The sequence below is a fragment of the Emys orbicularis genome, chromosome 2 (genome assembly GCF_028017835.1).
Source record: "Emys orbicularis isolate rEmyOrb1 chromosome 2, rEmyOrb1.hap1, whole genome shotgun sequence".
Classification (NCBI taxonomy): domain Eukaryota; kingdom Metazoa; phylum Chordata; order Testudines; family Emydidae; genus Emys; species Emys orbicularis.
The window spans coordinates 282,702,507-282,727,962 of record NC_088684.1 but is presented as its reverse complement, the minus strand read 5'-3'; the positions used below and the strand labels follow the sequence as shown (position 1 = coordinate 282,727,962).

At 39.0% G+C, this 25,456-nt stretch overlaps 1 protein-coding gene across 1 annotated transcript in view; it reads right to left on the bottom strand.

Annotated features, from left to right (window-relative positions):
- Positions 1-25,456, bottom strand: part of KMT2C (lysine methyltransferase 2C) — a 323,379-nt gene that overhangs the window by 119,320 nt on the left and 178,603 nt on the right. The window contains exons 7-13 of the mRNA XM_065399612.1: positions 23,969-24,131; positions 17,644-17,815; positions 15,630-15,744; positions 11,714-11,886; positions 10,358-10,524; positions 7,509-7,622; positions 1,276-2,018 (exon numbers count right to left, since the gene is read on the bottom strand). Coding sequence (XP_065255684.1) covers positions 1,276-2,018; positions 7,509-7,622; positions 10,358-10,524; positions 11,714-11,886; positions 15,630-15,744; positions 17,644-17,815; positions 23,969-24,131 — 1,647 coding nt within the window. The remainder of the gene's footprint in view (positions 1-1,275; positions 2,019-7,508; positions 7,623-10,357; positions 10,525-11,713; positions 11,887-15,629; positions 15,745-17,643; positions 17,816-23,968; positions 24,132-25,456) is intronic.

Here is a 25,456-nt window from a genome sequence, read left to right as displayed (position 1 = left end):
TTTTAAATGAACCTTCTTCAACATTTTAAAAACCTTATTTACTTTACATACAACAATCGTTTAGTTATATATTATAGACCTATAGAAAGAGACCTTCTAAAAGCATTAAAATGTATTACTGGCACGCAAAACCTTAAATTAAAGTGAATAAATGAAGACTCGGCACACCACTTCTGAAAGGTTGCCGACCCCTGCTCGACGCTGATGGGAAAAGCTCTCCCGCTGAGATAACACTGTCTACATGGAGGGTTACGGTCAGTATAACTATGTCACTTAGGGATGTATGGATTTTTCAAACTCCTGAGCAATGTAGTTATACCAAAGTATGTATGTAGTGTAGACCTGGCCTAAATCAGTAATATGGAAAGTATCATATAGATTTTACAATTCTTTCCTTTACAAAAAATGAAATTATGAGCCTATGATGTTCAGAAGCACAAAATGAAATTTTGTGATCTTGATTAATGAACTAGTCACAGTAAAATATTTCTTGTGAAAAATTTGCAATGGCAAAATAAATGCGAAAGATGTGTAAACAATTTGTTTTCAAACTATATCTTTAGTGTGTATTACAGATGATGCAGTAAGCTATTTACTTTTGAGGACTATGATCAAATCTAACCCAAATCACAATTGCAATGACTTGTACCAGATAGTTCCTACTAGATATCTGCCAACATAACAAAATCATCAGACCATTTGTCATAATCACAAATTTCTGCCCAGGGAAAATCTCCCAGCACAAGGACAGCAGGGTTGCTGCAGGTTTATCTATAAAGGTAGGTGAAAAAGTTTTACCACATCCTGCCTACAAATACAATATAGGAATCAAGATGGAAATATACGCAGATTGATATGAAAGAGTGAGAAATAAGCTTACACAACAAAAACTATGACATTATGGATAATATCACTTCTGGGATGTACCTTGAATATTGCATTTGAGGATCATATAAGATTTCTAGTTTGGTCTAGTGTTCAAAGGATAATCCAAAAGAAGAAATTTCCCATTAGAGAACTTCACCATGTCTTATCTTCAATTATTCAACCTGTAGTTACCCAGAGTTTTTCAAAGCAAATGTGTTTAAAATAATGGATTGTTAACAATAAACTATATGCCCAATTTATACTGCTGGATAAACACAATGTATATTTTCTAGGATAGATCAAATTGTTTTTCATAAACCCAAATTTGATACTTCTTTCAAAAACACAGTATATTGAAAGTTAACAATGATCTGTCTACCAGCTTCAATACTAAAACAATATGCTTACCTGTCTTGATCTTGGTCTCCCAGGAGAAAACTTTCGTTTGGTGATAGCTGGCTTTCCCATGCCGATTTTTGGAGTGACAGATATATAAGTTGCTGGGAGAACATTTCCGGCAGAGGAACTCTGTGGTGGAGTCTGACTGTGCAGCATATCATGTGCAGAATGCAAATCTAATGAAACTACTGGTGAGGAACACACACTTCTCTTGTTTATGTCAACTGATGATGAAAATGAAGAATATGTCTCAGTCGGTGACTTTATAGGTTTGTCTCCTAATAGTGAACTGTTGTTTGCACAACTTTCATTTGCAGGAGTGGTTTCCACTTTCAACAGAAAAGTTGGTGTTTCAGAGCTTTCATGGGTTTCTTTCTTTTCTATGTCTTCTTGCACTCTTACTGTCTCCAATTGTTCTTCTATCTTAAAAGAAGTCTCCTCTTTATTCACAGACCCTAAAGTTTCTGGTGGTGTAGTTGTGGCATCAGGTGCTGAAAGGGGAGGCTGAGTTTCCTCTGTGGATACTTTTGATACCTCAGCATCTTGTGACAGTTGTTGCTCTTCTGCTTGTTTGTCTGACTCCGGCTGCGTTACAGCTTGAATTCTTTCTGTCACTTCCATCATGTGCTTAGTTTGACTGTCATCAGATGCTGGTGTCCTTTTAGGAGATGTTTCCATTTTAGCTGTACCAAGTTGATTAGAAACTCCTGCTTCCAGTTCAACAGTCTTTTCATCCTGTGATATGTCTGTAACTAAGCAAGAGCATATCGTTAGAGACTCATACTAAAGCATCAATAGTAGAAAAGATTTATATTTTAAAAAAGAAAAGTGGGAGATATTTCAACATTAAAATATACATTTATCTTCCAGAGGAACAATACAGCAGATGGAACCTAGGTTTAAATATGAAGGCGCAAGCAAGCAGAATGTTCTTAGGCCTGGACGATATAGTTTTAACCACATGGCTACGTCTGTTACGGGTGTGAAAAAAAAAAAAAAATCATACATCAACAGACATAAGTATGCCAAGCAAAAGCCTTTGCCAGTATAACTGTATCTACCCAACAAGCTACACCAGCAAAAGGACTCTGTTTCATTTCGTGACCTGGCATAAACTATACTGACGGAAAAAAACCTCATTTGCTGTTATGAGCTATACTCCCAAATCCTTTCTAGTGTAGACAAGCCGTCGTGGAAGACTTTTCACTGTGAAACTTGCTCCCACCCAGAGATCAGGTTTGACCAAGTCTTGAGATTTTGGAGGAACAGGTGCTGCAATGTGCTCCTGGATCAACCTACCTAATCCCATAGACAAGATACTTTAAAATATTAAATATTAGTATGTGAGATGATGGGAAGTGGACTATTTCTCCTGAAAGGCTGCAGATGTATATTTAAATCTATGTATTATAACTAAATGCTACAGTGATGGACACATTACAAATATGAATAAATACATTAAATTGCTATTACTACCAATCCTTTATGTAAAGGGAAAAAGAGACGTGGTATAAAAAAAGCGAACACGATACAATAGCCAAATATTATCCTTCCTAAGCCCCCAATAAACTGGGAAAAGAGGGCTGTGTAGCTCCCTCCATCTTCCCTTTTCCCCTCCTCATGGGAGCTCATCTTCCCTCCTGGGTTTGGGAGGAAATAGCTGGGAAGGGGGAGTATTCTAGTTGATTGGCTGGTCTGAGCAGTGCAACAGAAACCCACTGGCTCCTGCACACTGAAGGGGAGGGCATTCTAAATTCTTTCCCCTTGGCTGGGATGCCATTATTCGCTCAGAACATGTTACCATGCTGCCAGATAGTGTTTCTGACATCACAAATGCTGTCAGGATTACAGTAAAATGTTTAATATGATATTTCATGACATCAAACCATACCAAATGTTTTATGTATCTAATCCACAAAACTCAAAATACAACCTAGAAAAATAAAAAGCATTTGCTTATACACATACAAATAATCCAGAAATTGGAAATGATGGAAAAATTAAAGCCAGAAAAAGTAAATGACTGTTTAATAGGGTATTTACTCTCTATATAAAATCTTTTACATATATAAAATCTTTTTTTGCTTCAGTGTGGCTGTGGTGCTTAAATCTAAACATGTACAGAAGTAGTACAGACGGTCCATCTTCCTAAAGAACACGAGGGAAGGAGAGCAACAGTTTATAATGTAGTTAAAGTAATGTGTTAGCTTTGAGCTATGTAAAGTGAAAAGTATGTTCAAAATATCACAATATTCACTGCCATAAGCTCATTTTAGATTTCAATATTCAGTAAGTGGATTAACAACATGGATTTAATACAAAGCTTCATAACTTAAACAAAGACCCAGTGTAGCACAAATCACTCAGATGATAAATCAGAATAGTATATATGTTCAAAAAATTGACCACAACTAAATTTTCCAGTGGGTAATTCCTTAGAAGTACAGCTTTCCTTCTGAAAAACACCTTTGACCGTTTCATAACCACACAATGTTCTCCATAAAAATCTTAAAAAACAAAATATCCACAAATTAAACAAATCTCAGATGGTGTAAACTGCCCAGCTGGACAAAAAACTCCCCCAACCGTGTACAACCAACAAAGCTCCCCATAGCTTGTCACTTAAGATCAGCATGAAAGTGTGATTTCAAGTTATGGTATGCAAAGGTAGCAAGAAGAAAACTTTTCTTGTCAAGTGTATGTGTGAGTCTGAGCCATAAATTTCTGAAGAATTAAAACCTATATTTTTTTATAAAGTCAGCCAAACCAACATAGTTTTCTTGTTTTTGCGATAGCATCACATTAAATGCTCATGTTTGTAATGTATTACCACCAATGGGATTCCTTGCCTCAAACCAGCTTTCTCCCATGTGGCATTTCTCATCGGTATTATCTCCATATAAGTTGAATATCATCCCAATGGAATTTGCCCAATTTTCTAAATTCTCAAGGTCCTATTGCTGTTTCACTTGATCTTCTATTATGTTTGCAATCCTTCTTAAATTGGTATCACCATCAAATTTGATTATTTAATCTTCCAGGTAATCTGTGAAGCTATTAAATAGCACTAATACCAAAAGAAGCTCACTTGACACCTCAACTGGTTTTGATTATGCTCTGATTGTTTCCACTTCTGGTTAATTAAACAGTTTTGTGTTCATATTACCAAAAATCTTCCCAACTTTTACATTAGGTCATTTAGACCAATAACAAAAATGGTTCAGTCAATTCACTTTATCCACAACAATTAAAATTTTATTTAATGACAGAACAAACATAATTTTTGTCTGGCTTTTCTTTAAAAACAAAACACCACAAATACCTTCCCCTTCTCCACAAATCTATGAGTCTTCCTACACATCAAATTGTCATCTAAATATTTCCTGTATTGTTTAATAGGTTACCTAACTGTGATTTATCCAAACAGTTCAATATATTTACGCTTTGAAAACACTTTGTGTACTCCTCTTGTGCTTCCTGTGATCTTACCAATGAATTCAAACTATCAGCTATATATTTTGCTATTTGTTTCAGGATCTTGGATACAACTCTTCGGGTCCTGCTGATTTAAAAGCCAACCAATAGTCTCTCAGCTCCTTTGAATCTATCATTAGAGAAGACTTATCCAGATCATCTATGCCACCCTATATTCCACACTCTGATATTAGTATTAACATGGGGGACAAAGTACTGCATGTACTAAATAACTCAGACATCATACAGGGACACTCCAAATGCTAGGCTACGATTACTCTGGTTTTACTCTTTTTCTTGGTGAATTTTTAAAAGTCTCCTAGAAAAGTATATTATTTAACTCTCCTAGAAAAGTATACTATTTTTGTCTTTTACTTCTGAAAGATTTGACTGTTCAGTAATCTTATCCAATGACTTCCCTGATTTCCCCACTTTTGTACAGAATTTTTTTTAAGTAATTTAATTCAGGTCTTTGCATGTATCATCATGTAATCAAATATGTCTTCTCTACTCATCATGTATTGCACAAAGACAACTCACCTAGTCTGTTATTCTAAGAAAGATGCTGGTGCTGTTACACTCAAAATTGATGGCACTGACATCTTTGCCAACAATCGATCTATTTAGGCTATCAATGGTAACAAGAATAGGAGTAGGATCAAAGGTTCCTGATACTTGAAATGTAGTTAAGATCACAAAGACAAAATGTATTTTGAAAAATGTTATCCAGCCAATTAGATTGTTGGGATGGGATGTACTGACCAATCATTCTGAGACAATCTGAGACAATCACCCGAAGCTTCTTTGCCAGGTTGACTAATGTTTCTGACCTCTTTTGGGAGAAAGAGACGCAGAGGATGAATCTTCTAATGGGGATCTGGAGTCCTTCTTCACTATGGTAAGATTGTTTTTAGACTCCAGTAAAGATGATACCAAAAAACGGTTGAGTTCACATAACAGTAGAGCAGGGCAAATAATGGAAAATAAGAATTCATAGTACATTTATGCATTTTCACCCACCTTTCTCAAAACCCAATTTTTTGTCAGTTCTCCAGTTGTGTGCAGCAACATATGCCAGTATTCAAAGAGTAGCAAATATGTGGAAAACATCGTATTCTGGAGAAACTACATATTGTATTCAAAATACAAAATGTTTTCATAAGAATTTCCCCTGCTGCCCTGTTTTGAAAACAAACATGATAAGGTCTTTTGTGGTTCACTCTTCCATGCAGTAAACAGATGTCAGATAAAAGATGAGTTCCCTCTTGAACTCAGGAAAAAAGTTTACAAAGCTATAGGACTTTGGACTTGGCGGCTCATTTGCTAGTGTTCTTTGTTTCCATATGGGATATTCAAGTTCTCAATCTTCTAGCTGGCAAGGGCAGGAAATTCTGAAGGAGTTGCACATTCAGCCAACAGGAAGAAGTGTCTCATGTTAATCAACAGCACCCTTCGTCCCCCAGATCCCGAAGCCAAATAAATAAATATGTATGTTACTTCTCAAAGCTCAACAGAGTGGGTAGGTTCCAGTAAGCAGTGTTAATGGCAATTTTTGAAAGGTGGTCCATCCAGAGTCAGACAAAATGGAAAGGTGATTACAATAAGGAAAATCAAGTGAACTGAATTTAAAGCAGGAAAAAAAATTGCTTGTATTTTTGCCATGAGCTTCTTTTTATAAGGGTAGAACATCTATTTTAAAAATCCACTTGCATTTGGAAAAAAGATGAAATTATCACAGGAGGTCACATGTGGTTGTATGATTAAATCCATGTAGCAGGCATACTGGAAGCACTCACCCCTTGGATATGTGGCTCAAAACACACAAGAGAAAATTTAGCCACTCATCCTGTTGTGTGCTATTGCTAACACATGAGACTCTGTGAAAGCAAAAGGGATACCATTCCTCTGGGGTCGGAGGCCAGCAGCTGGCTAATCAGGCCCACCTGGTGCACCTGGGACAAGACCTGTGTAACTTAACAGGCTGTTCTTCATAAAAGGAGGACCAGGAAATAGAAAGGGAAAGCTACGATATCTGCCAGAGGCTGGAGCTACTTCTGTGAGGAACTGCTCCCAGAAACAAAACGGACAGAAGGGAGACTGTGGGAAGTCCTATTATCACAAAGGCTCTGAGGCAAGAGCCAGGAACTTTTGGGTTGAAGAACTTCAACCCAAAAGGAATGAGGGACAGACTTAGGGAAGGGTTGATCTTATTTTGTTGAGGCGTCGTGAAAGAAAAGAAACAACAACAGCTGACCTGCTGGAAATTACCTTCCTCGGACTCTGTGAGAAGGTTCCAGGCAGAATTCCCCAGAGAAGGGCATGGACTCAGCAAGAACAACGCTGGGTCCAGCTGGAAGAGGGGGCTATAAGACAGGCCCCAATCCTTTGCAGACTCATACAGAAAGTTTTGCGATTGAAATTATGTGGCAACAAATAATATTTTTTTTTCTCTATACTCCACAAATATACAAACATACCAACTTGGTTAGCTTCTATTTCAGGGAATATCTACTCCCAGTAAATATTTAACATTTTCCCCCCCATATAAAAGTTCTGCAGACAGAGTCTATAACTTTATCCTTGTCTTAAGGAAAATAATCGTTCAAACAACAAAACATAGTTAACACAGTCACTGAAGAGTTCTGGTGATGGAATCAATACAATTCATTTGACTCTGCAAAAGGCAGGGAATCTTCCTGTTAGTGTTTATGTAACTTCATGAGCACTTAGTAATCTATTTTGTCTGGCTGTGAACCTCTCATTCTTACCATCTGTGACACATCCAACTGTTGATTCTTGACCAGGACCATCGTCAGTAACTCTTTTTTCCTGAAATGCCACTTCTTCTGCATCACCTCCAATTTCCATTTCATTTGTACAAGCTTAAGGAAAAGCAAAGCATTTATCAATTTTGACATAGTGTTTATTGTATTACTTTGGCATCAGTGGTTGCTGTCATTGCTTGACCTTTTGGTTTAACAACGTGGTATTTAACTATGTGATTTGAGATAAGGCAAATCAGGACAACTAGAAGGTTAGGTAGAATATACAGCATTTCCTAAAGAGCTTGTCTAAACATGGAGTTATTTGGGAATAGCGATATCTCCATGTATGGAATAACTCCATGTATGGACACTTATTCTGGAATAAGAGTGCCTTGGCCCTATTTAACTTAATCCACCCTAATGCTACATCTACATTACAGAGCCCATGCCAGCATAGCTATACCAGCATAGTCCCCGAATGTAGACACAGCAGTCACCAATAAAATGAGTTTTTCTGCCGATGTAGGAACATCACCTCCCTGAATGTTAGCTACGTTGACAGAAGCCCTCTTCTGTTGGCATAGTTGTGTCTACACTGTGTTTTTTGTCAGCATAGCTATGTTGATGGGGGTGTGGTTTTTCACACCCATGGCTGACATACCTGTAACAGTTTAAATTTGAAGTGAAGACCAGGCCTAAATGGATTAATTTTAACAGGTACAAGGCACTCTTATTCCAGAATAAGAGTGTCCACACATGGAAGTATTCAGGAATCTATATTGCACTTTAAATTCACAGCCTACCTTAATCCCAGTTAACTTTCAAGTACAGACAAGCCCCAAGGGCCTAATTCTCATTAGTGCTACAGCTGCTTTACACCATTCTGACAGTGAAAAGGGATTTTAAAGTGAGTGTAAGTGTAATTTTGTAAACATAATTTACACTCACTTTAAAATCCCTTTACACTGTCAGAACCATATAAAAGAGCTTTGGCGTAAATGAGAATCAGGCCCTAAGGTCCCAAATCCTATAAATAACTTGCAGAATCATGGCTGAAAATATTTATAAAAATAAATAATACAAGAACACCGTAGACGTATGACATAGTGAAGAGGCTCTATCGTCTATCAATGTTCAGAACGTTCAAGTGGAGGCTAAATTTTCCACTTGAGGCATAGGCCTTCTTTCATATGCAAGGATCCCATTTCAGCTGGAGGAAGTTGCATGGAGAAAGCATATTAACTCAATGAGCGGGGCTACCTGTTGGGCTGAAGTCCTCATTATGGTGCATGCCTACCAGAAGCCTACTTTCTTTTTCCCTAAAAGCCTTTATACCTAATAAAATTCATTAAAATGCAGTATGCAAAGTAGGGGACAGGGAAAATGTAAAGTATATACTAATACCTCCAGTTCCTAAAGAACTGATCCTCAAACAGCATTTGTGCAAAAAAGCACAATGACTATTGCTTTTTGTTCAGGAAAGCCTCTTTAAAGTTCAAAAAGCCAGAAACGATTAGGTGATGCTACTTTTAGCACCTAAATATCCCTCTCAGAGACTATGCCAACATTAAAGTGATATTTTAATTTCAATTTGAGGAAATGATCATTTAGATTGGCTCCAAATCTGGGTTTAATGTACAAAAGTGATCTCTTGGGTGTAAGATGCTACATGACTACCCTCCTATAACAGCTTCAGATTTTCACTAGTAGTTGAGATGACACCCTAACTCTTCCTTGGAGGAAAAGAATACATTCCTCGGTGTTTCATCTGGCTAAAAAACATAACAAAAGTAGTATTTTCAATTTTAAGCATTCAAATAAAAGCTTCCATTTATTCAGCAGTGTTTTCACTTTAAGGTTGGAAGGTTTTTAGGATTAGTTTTGTGTGTTAGCTCAGACTTCTCCCTAAATGACCTAAACACACTATTTGAAAGTTCAATAACCATGAGTAGCCTTTCAAGATAGAAGTTATCTTTTGCTAACCTGTTGTACATGTTCATTCCTAACCTCTGCCATTCATTTATTTATATTTACCTACTGTCACTGTCACTGTCCCTCTCCAAGATCAATTTTTCCATTATCCCTTGCTACTCATCAAGGGTGTATACACATGACCGGAGCCAGCACCAAAGATGCTTGTTTACGCAAAGAATTAGCCTGCGCACATAGGAGAATTATACTTGACTTTTCTGGTAATTCAACGTTTTCCCCATCACCAATGAAACGTGGGATATAAATACCTTGCAGCTGGTTTCCCTATTTCTTCTAAAAGAAGCTCATAATACATGGATGGCAAGAATTCACAAAGTGCCAAATTGACTGATGCTGTCAAAGCAGAGCAAGACTTCACTAGTGCCCTCTCCTAATGATGGTGGTGTTTTTTGTAAAATGTCTAGCCTCTGCCTCCAAGCTTAAACACCAATCATATTTCTCCCATGAGACAAAACATGCATGAGAAGAAGTGCAATCCATGTGACAATGTGGTGTGAAATACCCAAGAGTATTCAACTCACACACATCCCCATTACAATTTAGCAAGGTAGCAGGTCTAGTGGACAGAGCACCAGACCATGACTTGGGTTCTACTCCCAGCTCTGTTGATGACCTACTGTAAAAGCTTGGACAAAGCACTTCACATCTTTCTGTTTCCCCTCTCATCTTTGGTCTGTCTTGTCTAATTAGACTATAAGATCTTTGAGGCAGGGACTGTCTCCTGTGTAAATATTTTGTTTTGAATTGGACTCTTATAATGACAAAATACATTTAATTGAATGTTGTTTAATGATTTAATTAAATACAGCTTAACCATAACTAACTGTTTGCTACTCTCACACATTAAGAGAAAATTTTACCTGTCACACTGCAGGATTCAGGAATCAGTCCAGAAGTCTGCATTAGATCACATGGCTGTGTCTGATCCACTTCTCCTTCTAGTTGTTTACAAAGAGTACAGATGTAATCTTTTAACTGAGAATCCAATTCATTACCTGGAGGTTTGTCACATTCTATATGAATCCACCTGGATAGATTATTAAAGTTACATTAATTATAATTAATTCACATTAAATTATAAAATGTCTTACTAAGAATCAATCTCTCTGTCTCTCTCTCTATTCATTCCAAGTCTCAGAACACGCACAAGCACACAAATGCACACGCACACACACGCACACACACACCAAAAAAGTGTAAACCAATGCCTAAAGGGTGCAATTATAAATGATGACAAAATCTACTTTGCACTTTGACTTATTTAGACAGTAAGGCCTAGAGAATGTGATTCTTTTTCAACTTAGAAATACTACTGCTTTGGGGGAGGGAAGAAATAAAAAAAGCTTTCAATACATCAGGCAGAGAACAAATTTAAATAGCAGTCTAAACTTTGCTTAAAGCCGACCATGTAACCATGATAGTGTCCTAAATGCACATTGATTTAAGATTTCCCCTCTCTTTTACCTCCCCCCCCCCCATTACTGAGTTAACAGCATGGGTATAATTGGATACAGAATGCCTATTCTATAGACTTTGCAAAAGAAGACAAATACAAAGAATTCTGTTTCTATTATAAATTTTCATTTCATGAAGATACCAGAAAGAATTTAAAGCTAGTGGTCATAAATGACAGGTTTCAGAGTAGCAGTCGTGTTAGTCTGTATCCGCAAAAAGAACAGGAGTACTTGTGGCACCTTAATAGCTCATCTTAATTAATTAGCCTCTTAGAGTTGGTATGGCAACTTCCACCTTTTCATGTTCTCTGTATGTATATATCTATCTTCTTACTGTATGTTCCATTCTATGCATCCGATAAAGTGGGCTGTAGCCCATGAAAGCTTATGCTCAAATAAATGTGTTAGTCTCTAAGGTGCCACAAGTACTCCTGTTCTTTTTGCTCATAAATGTTATCACATTGACAGCCCAGGTCAGCTCTAGTCTTTAGTTTACCCACAGAACAAATGCAACATAATTTACAGCAGGGCAAGTGTCTTTGTTATGCCCCAGTCTCTAGGAGAAGAGAGGACAGTTTACTGACCATGCCCATTTACTCATTTGATGAAATTACAAACAAAGGGTCCTATTTATTGACAACTGTGGTAATATTTTATGATGACCCTTGCCAATTAAGTGAAGTGAGATGGATGCATAATTTCCGATAGGCCGCCAAACACATTAAAATCACTTAAGGAGTTGTAGTAAATTCAGCTTCTTACCTTTTGCACATATGACAGTGCAACAAGTCTTTCTGCAAGTCTGGGTGGCATGATTTTTCACAAAAAGGACAAGGTAGGTTGTCTTGCTGTTGGTAACAACTATCACACACTAGACAGTTGTGGTGCCACTGACAACTGGTTCGTGTGCCACACTCAGCACACACTCTGCAGTTCTGGGGACCATAAAAAACTGATTTAGTTTGTTAATTATGATGCTACACCACAGGACCAAACTATCATTAATTGACACTTTCTACTCTGATTAAAGGAGCATTTTTAAAATCTTTTTTTTTTGGGGGGGGGGGGCAAATGCTAGTAAATGGTACAAGATTAACTGCTCTGACTCTGGAAGTCTTATCAACAGAACATGTAAAGCCTGGCAATAGCAGGAAAAATTTCCTTGCACTGCACTCTCATTTGAAAGGGACACAACCTCTCTGGTGAGTGGATACTTCAGTCTCTAATACCATTCAAATGTCAGCTTCTTGTTGAGACTACTAACAAGAGGATCAATTAGTACAAACTGTGGTGGTGCTTTTGTGATTCTGACAGCTATATAATGAGAACTAAATTAGGACTTAACTCATTTCACAAAGGTCACCAAATAAAATCATATACTATCTTTAGTCCATATTACAGCTTTTACATTTATAACTTCAGAACTAATGGTTATCACCTTTTAACAGCACGCATAACTATTCAATTACTGCTCATTTTCTGTGTAGCATACGATGCCAGAAAATGTATTACCAAATTATTGCCATTTATGATGACAACAATGGGGTAAGTCCAGTCTCTTCCTCCATGGTGAAAGAGGGCCCTGTGTAGTTGAATTGGTGTTATTTTATTGAACAAGGAATGTCAGGACAAAGGGAGGCATACAGGGCAGGAAGCACATACTTCATGGCACAGACTGGAATGTTGCACAAGCCCCTTCAAGAGCAATGTATGGAGGAAGACATGACCAGGTGCAGGGAATCCATATGGATCTCTGTATGGATCATCTCCCTTCCCATCTCCTACATAGGGGGCTGCTTAAGTGCCTATATGGGCTGATTCAGCCACTGAACTGAAGCAGTCTCCACGGAGCAGCTATGGTGCCACACCACAACCTGATGGCAGAAGTCCTCCAGAGATCACTAGGTTGGGATTTCTGGCCTGTGTTCTATGCAGGTGGTCAGACTAGATGATCATTATGGTCCCATCTCACCTTAAAAAACTATGTATATTAACTTGAGAGATACAAAGGGAATGTTATAAAGACAGGGACACAATCTCTGGGGGTTGGTGCCCAGAGGCATCCCTCAGCATGCAGATCTTCCCCTACCCACATGAAGTGTATGGGGGGGGATGCATTAGGATCAGTTGCCTCCATGCTAGCTAGCCTTCCTTTCTCTTCTAGAGGTACTCTGAAGGACTTTTTGTAAGGTCCAGGATTTGTGTTTGAGGAGGCAGACTGCAGTGAAGCTGGGAAGAAACATGCCATTACCTTACTAAACTTAAACAACTTTGTTTGAAGAGAACCTCCACGCAGATGTTAATATAGCTTGAACCTTTATTATTAACTTTTTCTGAGAAGGGCACCCTTGATGTTCTGGAACACCACATGCACCAATGCGCACACACCTTTTGTCTTGGGTGGCTGGCCCCTGTAAATGAAGCAGCTGTGCCAGAACAGGTGCTCCCAGTTTGGCAGGGCAATACCAGAGGCTATAAAGGATCAGGGAGAATCAGAGAGAGACACTCAGTGAGTCAGAGCAGCCTGAGTCAGTAACAAAAAGGGGCAGATGAGACCTTCCAGAGACCAGAAGAGGTCCCTGAAGGAAGTTGTAGGAGGTTCCTAGGGAATGCTGAAGGCAGGAGAGCAACAAGAGGGTTTGTTGGACAACAATCCCAAGCCAGAATGCCAGGGCCGGAGAGTTGGGGAGCACTAAAGGCCAGAGAGCAGCTGAGTGAGTTGCCTAAACCGGAGAGTGAAAGCCAAGGGCTGGAGAGGGCTGAAGGCACAGGAGTAGTGGAGGGGCTTATTCGCTAATGTGTCCAAGTTGGAGAGCTGGACCCAGAAGAATAGTTAGAGGGGCAGAGGAGTGCTCTCCTGGTGAGAATGATCTCCCAGCAAAGCGGCTGTGGGGGCTCCTACTGGGAAGAGCCGGGCTACATGCCAGCTGGGAGAGGGCAAGAAGCGGACTGACAAGGTGCCTAGGTGTGACAGAAAACACCGGAGGTGTGGTACTTGGGGTGTCAAGGGACTGCCAGTCCTGGGATTTTAAGGACTATAGGCACTGGATATGATAAATGGACTATGTGTTGGGAATTATTTGCATAATGTTTATTTACTAAACCAGTCCCAAGGAGTGATATTACTGAGGCAGGAGAGCCTGGCGTAGAGATACTGGGGACTCAGAAGGAAGAAAAGTGAGGCAGGCACAATGGCTGTGCCATCGCCTGCTGCAGGAGGATGCTCAAGATGGAGCCACTCATGGCACTGTTTAAGATTATTCCAGGGGCAGGAGTCAAATGGGGAAGTGCTCATCTTGGGCAGCTCCCTGCAAGCAGCGACATGTCCCTGCTGCTCCGAGGCAGAGGCACAGCTAGATGACTCTGCGCACTGCCTACGCCTCGCCCCGCCCGCTGGCTCTGCAGCTCCCATTGGCTGGGAACCATGGCCAATGGGAGCTGCGGGGGCAGCACCTACAGGCACAGGCAGCGTGCAGAGCCACCTAGCTGCGCCTCCACCTAGGAGCAGCAGGGACATGTCGCCGCCTGCAGGGAGCTGCCCAAGGTGAGCACCGCCCGGATCTGGTACCCCGAAACCCCTCCTGTGCCCCAATCCCCTCTGTCCTGAGCCCCCTCCCGCATCCAAACTCCCTCCTAGAGCCCACACCCAGCAGCCCCTCCCACACTCCAACCCCCTCGTGGCCGTTCCTGCGCCCAGGAGCAGCAGGGACATGTCGCCGCTTCCGGGGAGCAGTGTGGAGCCAGGTAGGGAGCCTGCTGGCCCCGCACCAACCGGACTATAAACTGGACTTTCAATGAAGATCAGAAATGCTGGTTTCTAGAGCTTTCCGGCTGATAAAGTGCTGGATAACACAGATTTTACTGTACATACAGTGCCTACAGTATTTGTCCTACATGTATATTATGACCATTAAACTTGTGTTCAAAATGCTGCACAAACAAAAAGTGCTATATAAAAAACTAAATATGATTAGAATAATGATTTCTCATGCAGGTTTTACATAAATTGGGGACATCTTATCTACAGAAGTTTATTTTTAAAGGTAAAATATATTTTTATGAGTATGCTGGTTCTTGTCTGGCTGCCATTTTATGTACTTGTTTTTTTTTTTTTAATTAATAAGCTTTTGGCATCCAGCAAGCTGACTGGCTGGCAGGGATCCTTTCCAGTAGTAAAGGCATCTGGCTCGGAGGCAACGAATTCTCAACTCAAAAGATGAATAAAAATAATAAATCATGCAATACTAGGGTAAAGAATTAAATAAAAAAAGATGTGAGAAGTCTCTGTGAAATGGAGCTTCGAGCAAAACAAACAGCATATTTTTAGCTAGCCTCCATATTTATGTTCAGTAGAAAACATCTAAAAAATAATTTACACTATTCACTATCACATGTATGAAATTCTCTGGGATTAAGAAAGCTAGACTGTTGTCTTTATGTTACACCCATATGCACATCTATATTGATTTAAAAAAACAACAACAAAATACTATTTTCATTAGCCAGAGGCTGAATTCGGATACTTTTACTCACTTCAAACAACAACTTTACTCCACAAACAATCACTCTGGTTTCAATAGCAATAAATATGAAGTAAGGTAATACTCAGCATGAGTAACAATATCAAAGTTTGGCCCCACATAGGCAATGAATATTTTAAAAAACATATTCAACTTACTTTGCATTTCCAGCCATTTGTTGGTACAGCGTCCATAACTGGTTGCAGACAAAAAGTATGGTACCCTTTGTCACATGTATCACACACCAGCATCTTGTTGTCTTCCCCAGAATGCCTAAGAAATATGTCAATGGCGACACTTAAAGCCATTTAAAAAACAGGCCATACTGAAAAAACACTCTTTAGAAAGTATTCTAAGAACAAAGCCAGGATAATTGAGCACAGAACTCCCTTTACATCACAATAGCAACATATGGACACAATTTTCAAACATAGGTGCCTAAAGACAGGCTCTTAAATCCATATTAAAGAAACTAAAAGTTGTCTTGTTTTCAAAACTGCTAAACACTTGCAACTCCCATGACTTCTGGAAATCAGCCATTTTTATTTAGGTGTCGTCTATACATGGATTTAAGACCTAGCTTTTGACACCCATGTTTGAAAGTTCAAGGAACATCTGGCTAGAATTAGCATCTTTAGATAGAATTCCATCCAGGTGAATCAGTTCAAAATTTGAAACATTCCGCCTTGTGTGTGTCTGGAAAGCCTATGTAATTTTTCCTTCTTCTCAAAACGAATGATTCAGTGATATTTTTTCAAAAAAGAAATAGTTACCCACAACTCAGCCTGCAAATAAGCCTATGATGATAAACCTATATGCATGCAAATGAGTAAAAATAATTGTTAAGGGAGACGCTTCCAAATCCAATTATCTTACAGATTACACAGTAGGGCAGATCTTCCGTTGGTGTAATCGTCATAGCTCCACTGCCTTCAGTGACAGAGAGAGAGAGAGAGAGTGTGTGTGTGTGTGTGTGGCCATTTTTAAAAACAAAAATTGCCCATTGAAAAAGGAACAAGCTGAGGATCTGTCCAGTATTTTTAAATATCAAATATATTTTGTGTATTTTTAAGTTCTAATAAATAAATGTAGCAACTGAGTGTACCACCAAGGTTTGGTTTTGATGAAGAAGCATAGTTAAACTCCAGGCTCACACTCAGAACTCATCAGCAAAATGTCATACTGCGTATTAGATGCTACTTCATTAGCTGAGAGACATATTTTGAGAGGAAGGAATAAATGCTGCTCTGAATAGCAAAATGGATAAGACACTGTCCTATGACACCTGCATAATTCTGCCACCCTGTCCTCAACAAAACAATATACTGTGTATATAAATCACATTTTACTATGTATTCCATTTGCCATTGTGGAGAGGATTATTTAACAAGTCTTTCCCATAACACAATGAAAATCTTCTTGTGGGTGTACTTTTTAGAATGTGCTCCGATACTAATCTTTGACTGCTGATATCTACTGTAGTCTGTGTGTGGTGAGGGAACATAACTTTCTTTGAACTTGGTGTTCTTGGTAAATGGTGCAGCACTAAAGGAGGTGCATTTTGCCCTAGGTATCAGGCATGTCAGGCAGCAATTAAGTGGTTCTTCACTCTCAGATTGTCCTTGATGACGTCCATAAACCTGAACAATATTCTTTTTCTTTCTCAGTGGGCACTTTAAAAAATATATATATACAACACGTATTAAATAGGTCTTATGAGAATAACTGTACAGGTATATTCCAAGTCCTGAGTGAACCCTTGTAAAATTTATTTAATCGTTTCAAATGCCTGTCTTATCAGTGATTGCTCTTGACTTGTCATCACCTTCAAGTTACTTAGGTAAGCCTCAAATCTGTTTTAGCAGTGACTCATCAGTTCACTCCCTCTACAAAGTATTCTGAAGTAGAAGGATCAGTCTTGCACAAAGAACACTTCCAGCCAGTGGTAAGGTACCTAATATATAGGAGTTCCATCTCAGCTCTTTTTTGAGGAAGATTCAGAAGCTTTGGGATTTGATCAGTTATTTAAGTTAGCACTATGTGCTAAGTAGATGTATTTTGGTATGCAATCTTTATTTTTTTGAACAAACAGTTTAAGATAAACAGTTTTATTAGTAACATTTTGTTCCTAAAATCTCAGCGTATGTAAAACCATTCCCCATTCTCACTTACTTGCAGTTCTGGCACACTTTGCAGTCAGGACACTGCCAACCTGCTCGTTTTAAAGGTGTAACTTGTATATCCAGGCACATCCCATGGTAATGCTGCCCACAGGTAGTACAAAAAAGTTGATCTAAGAGGTCTCCAGGGCTGTCACACACTGCACAATTTGCTTCTTCCTTTGCTATAATTTAAAAGTTTTCCAATTATTCAGTGAAAAAATAAAGTTTCCCTGATTTTCTTTCTCAAGCCAAACTTTTCCATACATTTAGAAATTAAGAGGTAAATAGTTTCAAAATATTAATCACGTTCTTTTTTAAGAATGATATACAATTCAATAAAATAGAGAAAACTATGTAATATTTTCAAGTTTTTAATCCATTCAAATTTATTTAGTTTTTCTGATGAATATATGCTCTGGGTTTTTGTTTTATTTTTGAGATCTGCAGCTACTCTTTTCACACCAAAATTACATACATTTCAAATATTTAAAAATGAAATCTTACTAAAATAAACAGATTTACTCTCCTCTCCACCTGAGACTTAAGACCTATTCCTGTCAGTACAGATTGCATGATCAGATTCTCAGTGGTTTTAGTGTTACATTTTGTCCTACCTTTTGCTATTTTATGAAAGCTGCACAATATTTTTAGCTGCCACAAGTACATTTCTTTTACATGCTTTTTTAGTCATTTAGTCTTAGACAGTAGCTTACATTTGGTTAGTACAGCTTCACAATTTTGTGGCTAATTGTCCTGATATAGCCCCTGTTAGTTGTTTACAATTATTAATTTAAAATACTATTGAATAAAATGCATTGCTACAGACTTCCTTACTAAGGCTCTGATTCAGGAGCGTCCATGCTCAGGAATGGCCCTTACACATTTGCACATGTGTAAGTCCCACTGAAGTCTAACAATGAACTTTTATCACCTTCACTGAGAAAACAAGAAATACTAACTTCATTTGTTGCAAGTCTATATAACAGTTATACACAATATATATATATATATATATATACACACACACACACACACACACACACACACACACACACACACAAAGTCATATCTCACCAAGACATATGCCAATTGTGGGTGTAATTACAGACATAATAAATCTATATTAATGTATTCCTTAAGTAAATTGGCCCTACCAAATATTAGTTATCACAAAAACTGTAGTTATATAATGATGTTTTTGTTTCCATTTTACTAATTTTACAAAGGATAATTTTGAAATAATTTCCTTGCCTATGTCATTAAAAGAGACATGTTTTAAGTATATATAGATATATAATTATAAATGGCACAAATAATGATGTTTGCCTGACATTTTTCATTGTAAGACCCTGTTTTTTCAGTTGCTTATAACTTTTCCAAACTTAAAACATTTGGGCTGAAATTTTCTATGCCAGATGTTTACCTCAGGTTTAAATTTATGGAAAATTTCAGCTTTAGGAGATTCAGATGCTTCTGAGAATGAGGTTAGGTGAAAATGTTTTGACCCATGTTAAAAAAATATCATACAACCTTTTCATTGAAAATCACTAGCACCTCCATATTTTGAAGCAGAGACTTGAAATTTAGCAGGGGGTGGTTGCTGTGGTATCAGGAATGTACACCTTTTGCCATCCCTGTGATAATTCACCCAAATTTGTATATGCTCAGCAGAAGTGCACTGGAGTTTGGCAGCTAAATTCTCTGAAGATTCTATCCGCACTGAGCATGCGCCATCCCCTCACAGCTCCGACATGCTGACCAAACTAAACACGCAGCATCTCACAGAGTGCATTAACATACTCCATCCCAGGGATGCAGGGGATGAGCAATTGCCCCTCCCAGCGGCTGGGGACACTGTGGTGCTAAGTGCCAAAACTGAGCGCAGGGAGACCGTCTCTCTTGTGCCCTCAGTGCTTCCTCTGTTGGGCACAAGCAGCAAAGAGGAGGAAACTACCTGATTTGAATTCAGAGTATGAGGAACCATCCAGGGGGAAGAGATGGAGGGTGAGAGGAACCTTGCATGAGCAACCTTAATTCAGGCATTTCCTAACCTGAGTCCTTGACTTTGCAATAACAATAATGTTCTAAACATATTTTATCTATTTATTCACATACATATAGCAGCTGTTCCCCTTCCCATTTTGTTTAGATTACAAATTAAAACATGTACACAGGTTCCATTGCTTCGTTATTAGGTCTGTTTGACTCCACATTATGGAACAGCTGATTTCCACGTGTAATAGTTGACACTGTTCAAAATTTGAATACTCATTCAATGCACATGGTAACATTTAATTTGATCATATTGAATGTGGGGAAACAGAAAACCCCTATTTTTTACTTTCCATAAGTCAATCTAAATATAACAGATAAATATTCAATTTACCAACTCAATTTATTTTTGTATAGCAGCTATTATACCATCTTGACAAAATGTTTCACAGTTAAAAATGCAGAATTTTTCAAAAAATATAATATAAAGAAGATACTACATGACTAGAAAAACAAACTAGATATGAGAGAAGGGAAGGCTGAAGGTGGGCAACAAATGCAAGAGAGAAGATACACTTTTTTTTGGTAGTATTTGAAACCAATGAGACTGTAATTCAGGGCTGGCGAAGGGATTGCATCAGATAGGGCGTAAGCAATATAGCTAAGAGAAAGGCAGACAAAAGAGGATTCTAGCTGACCAATATAGGAAGTGACTACTTCAGAGAGAATGGATGGAGTGAGGCTGAGAGAGTAGCCAAAAACTAGTGGGTAGATTTTTAATTTTGGTCTTTGAGAAAATGCACCAATAATGTGAATAGATACTAAGGTAGTGTAGGCAAGCTTGAACATTGATTAAAAGCAGGGTTACTGTTTGTACACAGTGCAAAGAAATTGCAGTTATCTAGACAAGAGACAAGAGAGAACGTGGGTGTGGGAAAATGGATGAAAATGCAGATACAGTTAGATATTGTTAAGACTGATGAGATAAGACTGAGCTGTGCATTGAGATGGTTGTAATCAGTGCATGGATTTCCCACAACTTCAGCAATGGCTGCTAAAACCACATTTTACTTAGAATAAAAGGCATATATGTACAGTCACTTGAAATTTCCAAATGATGCAGTGGACTTGGAGGCCAGATCACTGTTTTTTGAGGCACCAACTGAATGGTCTTAGAGTCTGCAAATTATCAGCATGGTGGCAACACCTTATGACTCTAAAGAGAAATTCTAATTAAGAGGATCAAGATTAGCAATATGTGAACCTCAAAAGGTTTGGTTAGCACTGAAAAACTCACATTGGCTAGAGATTCTGCTTCAATGTGAGGGAAAAATACGAGAACACCTTTTTTCTTTCTGTATTTCATCACTTCAGCTTGACCTCGTGACCAGAACAAAGTGAAGAAGAGTGCAAAAATGAGAGACTCTGTGTGCTTATGTGACTGTGTGAGAGAGAGCTGAATTTAGCCAGATCTTTAAAATTTGACAAAGTTTCAGGTTAGGTCTTATTTTGGCCAGAACAGTTTGCTTCAAAATCAAGATTTTTTCAGATAATGGAAAATTTTAGTGTAGGTATCAACAGGTAGAAATTTAGGGGGGAAAAAGATTCTAGGGAGGAAGTCTAATTAGATAGGCAAAACATTTGACAAAGCAATGTATTAAACAGGGATAAACTTTCCAAGAGTGATCATTAGTTTAATGGAAATATGATGCTTATAGTAAGATCACAAAGAGAACGTTGAGTTTGAGGAAGCAGCTATGAAAGAGGATTAGGAGCTGTGGAAGGAAAGTTGGAGATTACAAGGTCAAGAGTGCCACGGTTTTGAGCTGGGCTAGTAGGAGTCTTTTGAAGGAAACGAGACATAAAAGTTGGATGGACAGTGTGACAGAGTGCAGTATGTCTGAGACAAATTATGAATTTTATCTTGTTCTATGTGTGGAAAAGTTGGATGTGGTGACTGCACAGGTTTGGACATGCCCAAAGCCAATCTATTGTACTGCATTCCAGACAGCTGCCCTTCCTGGGAAAGGTGTTTGACCCCTAGTTAAAGAACTAAACATTAAGAGTCTTCAAGACTGCAGTCTGGGGACACCAGATTTTATTGTCTCTCAACTACTGGCCAACCCCTTCACTGGAATTAATAGATATAGATATCTATATATATAGAGAGAGATATGAATATGTTTATGTTTTTATATATATAAAAATTTTATATATATATATATATATAAAAATAAATAAATAAATATAAATAAACCCTGGTGGTCTGTAGATTCTCAATTTAAGAACACTTTAAAGATTGAGGCCCAATTCTCAATTTTAGAACATCTTAAAGATGGAGGCCCCATTCAAGAGCAGCATTCTGCTCTGTGCAAGGGGCAGACCATCGGCGCATGTAAGGACTTGCAGAAGCAAGAGAGCAAGAGGCACTCAGCCCAGCTTGAATGCTACAAACCTCAGACTCACAGAAGGTGCATCACAGGACTTCTGTTGTTTTCAAAGATCTGTTACTCTAGAGTGCTTCAAGAGTAAAGTCACTGCAGTTAAGAAGTTCCTTTGGTAAGCACCTTTCCTTCTGCACCTTGCTTTCCTGCCATGTTGTCCCTGAAGGGGTTAAACTAGAAGCCCAGTATGCTCACAGCCTAGATGTAGCTCTGGGGCAAAAGTGTGTATAAGCAAGTGGGGAGTGGGGGGAGCTTGGGAGGACACAGAGACTGATTTTGGGGCTAGGGTGGCAGCACCCTATGTCCCAAGGAAGGGCGTCAGACAAGAGCCGTATGGCCCCAAAGCTAGAAACGGTGACTAGGCTCTACCCATACCCAGTTGGCTTTGAAGCATGTAGGAGCTAGCTACTGGGTCCACATGCAACAGACTGGTGACCATTCAGAGCGTATTGGGTCAGCTTGTAACAGACAGTATGTGAAAAAGCCATTTTCCATGCCAGCTAATGCAAAGCAGCTTTTTCATTATTTCATCAACTCATCAAAATACATATTCACACCCCAAGATTTCAGTGAGTTAGCCTAATTCAAGGTGATAGTCACAAGTGAATAATAATAGTCAAGTAGTTACTTCTGAAAATATACAGAGGTTCACAACACCTCTTACTAGCTGATACTGTTTCACATGCCCACTGCTCCTGAAGATGATTTAGCTCCCCCCTCTCCAGGGGGTAATCTGTTTATTTAAATTAGACTTGCTTTTGTGTAATGTTTTGCCTGCTTCCCTCTTTCAATTGTTATTTAATAGCTGAATAGGAAGGGGGTGTATATACATGGGACTCTGCTCGCTCCAACCTTCCTTCCCTCAAATTCAACTCTGCCCTTAAGCAGAAAAATAAGCAGGATCAGGATGCAAGGGATGTGCTGTCACTTATCGACATGAAAGCAGCTCAGTGGAAAGAAAAGGCCATTTGAAAACATCTCCTGGACACATCTGAGCAGCAGCACTTTTTATCTGTACTTGTACTATTGACAAGCTTGTACTACTGACTGAGCAGCCAAGTGGGCTGGAGGGCAGAGGAGGAATTCCTGCACACTCCCTTTCCCCTCTGCCCATTCCAGCTATAACACATGACTGAATCATAGTGGATGAAGAAGAATGTTTTACAAATGTATGAATAATTTGGTAAACAAATTACACTTTGGAGGTTGGGCTAAACCTCCCTTAAAAGCAGGAGAAGCAGTGGAAGGGAAACAGGAATTCAGGATTTGCCAGACTGGAGCAGACAAGTGATCCATGCACTCCAGTAGCCTGTCTGAAATGAGTTAAGGTGAGAACCTTAAGTAGCAATGTCTGAAATGGGCTATGGACAGGGAGTTCTTGGGGCTGTAGCAAAACAGAGTGCAGGGATTTGCACAGTTTATTATTATTGAGAAATATCCACACTGGTGTTGGTCAGTTCAGTATATGAACAGCAACTCTAAACCCAGGCTGGCTGCAACAATTCTACTTCTGTCTGCATTTCCATTTAACATTTATTTTAGTGACACCTCACTTTTTATTTTTTAAAACAAATTTGTGGTTAATGGCTTTTTAAAATATACCTATCTTTATATTTTTTCTAATTTACAGAAGTACTTTAAGAAATGGTTATAATGTCCCCGATGCAGGATAGAGCCCATACTTAGTATGCAGGGTGCTGACCACCGTGGCCCAATAGTCTTATTGGCTTCAAGGGGGTTATTCACATGCTTAAATACAAACACATACTTAAATGCTTTGCTGGATTGGGCCAGGATGCTCAGCATCTTACACGGTGGAGTCCTATATGACCAGAGTGTGAACCTGTGATATAATAACCATATACAGTTCACTTTCTTATTTGAATGTAGCTTACTTACATCTTTCAGGAGCCTGGTCAATATGGTCTGGACAAAGGAGGGAGAAGTTACTGAAATCCTGAAAGGTGCCTGCTCCAGCAGCACAGGGGTAATGGTACATCTGGGTACATTTCTCTTCACAGCATTTGATAGTGGCTCCAAGGTGCTTACAATATGCACATCGCTGAAAAAGAGACATGCAGTTCTTTTTATGATGAAACTGAATACAAAAACTACAGTTCACAGAAGAAATCCCTTCTTTGCACAAATCAGAAAATCCATTCTCGTGTCAGCCACTGAGGTCCAGCCAGTGCCAAAGGTCTTAGTCACAGAAGCAATATTACAACCACGTATCTACTCTATAGATTTTCACTTTGCAAAGATGGCTGACAGCTTGGAATTTGGTGCTCCCTCATGGTCATTCTGGCTAAAGTTTTTTTGAGCTGGATTTTCAAGAGTACAGAGAGTTGCTTAACTCTGCTAGTGAATAGTAGAACTCCCACTGACTTCACTGGAAGCAGAGCTAGGGCAATGCTGAGAACTGTGGAAAGTCCCAACCCTTAACTATAACCTGCTTAACTTTCTGAGGTGCATTATGTGGCAATCCCCTAAAATGGCAAACACCAACATACAATCAAAATCTACCCTCATTATTTACTGCTGTCCATATAAACAGACTGTCATTAGCTGCAAGAACCATTTGCTTCACATGAATAAATCTGCTCTGGTAACTTCAAACTTTTTGATGGTGGAATGTATTTCCTTTACTTTTTATCTATTGTCTAATTTTAGCTATTCCTTTTGTAAAGAGGCCTGTAAAATAATCCAGAATAGTGCATGCAGAGGCTATGCATGCTGGTACGGGCAGTTACTAGAAATGGTATAATTCTGATATTGTGAAATAACAGTGTACATTAGAATATGAAAATATGTGAAAGTAAACAGGAAGTATCATGTTCTACTTCCGGGGTTGGCAACCTTTCAGAAGCGGTGTGCCGAGTCTTCATTTATTCACTCTAATTTACGGTTTTGCGTGCCAGTAATACATTTTAACGTTTTTAGAAAGTCTCTAAGTCTATAATATATAAAAAACGGTTACTTACCTTCTGTAACTGTTGTTCTTCGAGATGTGTTGTCCACGTCCATTACACATTAGGTGTGCGCGCGCCGCGTGCACGAACGTCGGAAACTTTTTCCCTCAGCGGCTCCCATCGGGCCTGCAGGGTCTCCCCTCCCACCAGAGCGGCGCCCCGCTCTAGCGTATATATATCCCTGCCGGCCCGACCCTCCCTCGGTTCCTTCTTGCCGGTGACTCCGACAAAGGGGAAGGAGGGTGGGAAGTGTAATGGACGTGAACAACACATCTCGAAGAACAACAGTTACAGAAGGTAAGTAACCGTTTTTTCTTCTTCGAGTGATTGTTCACGTCCATTACACATTAGGTGACTCACAAGCTTACCATTGGAGGAGGGTAGGAGTCAAGGAATAATCGACTGAAGCACAGCTCTA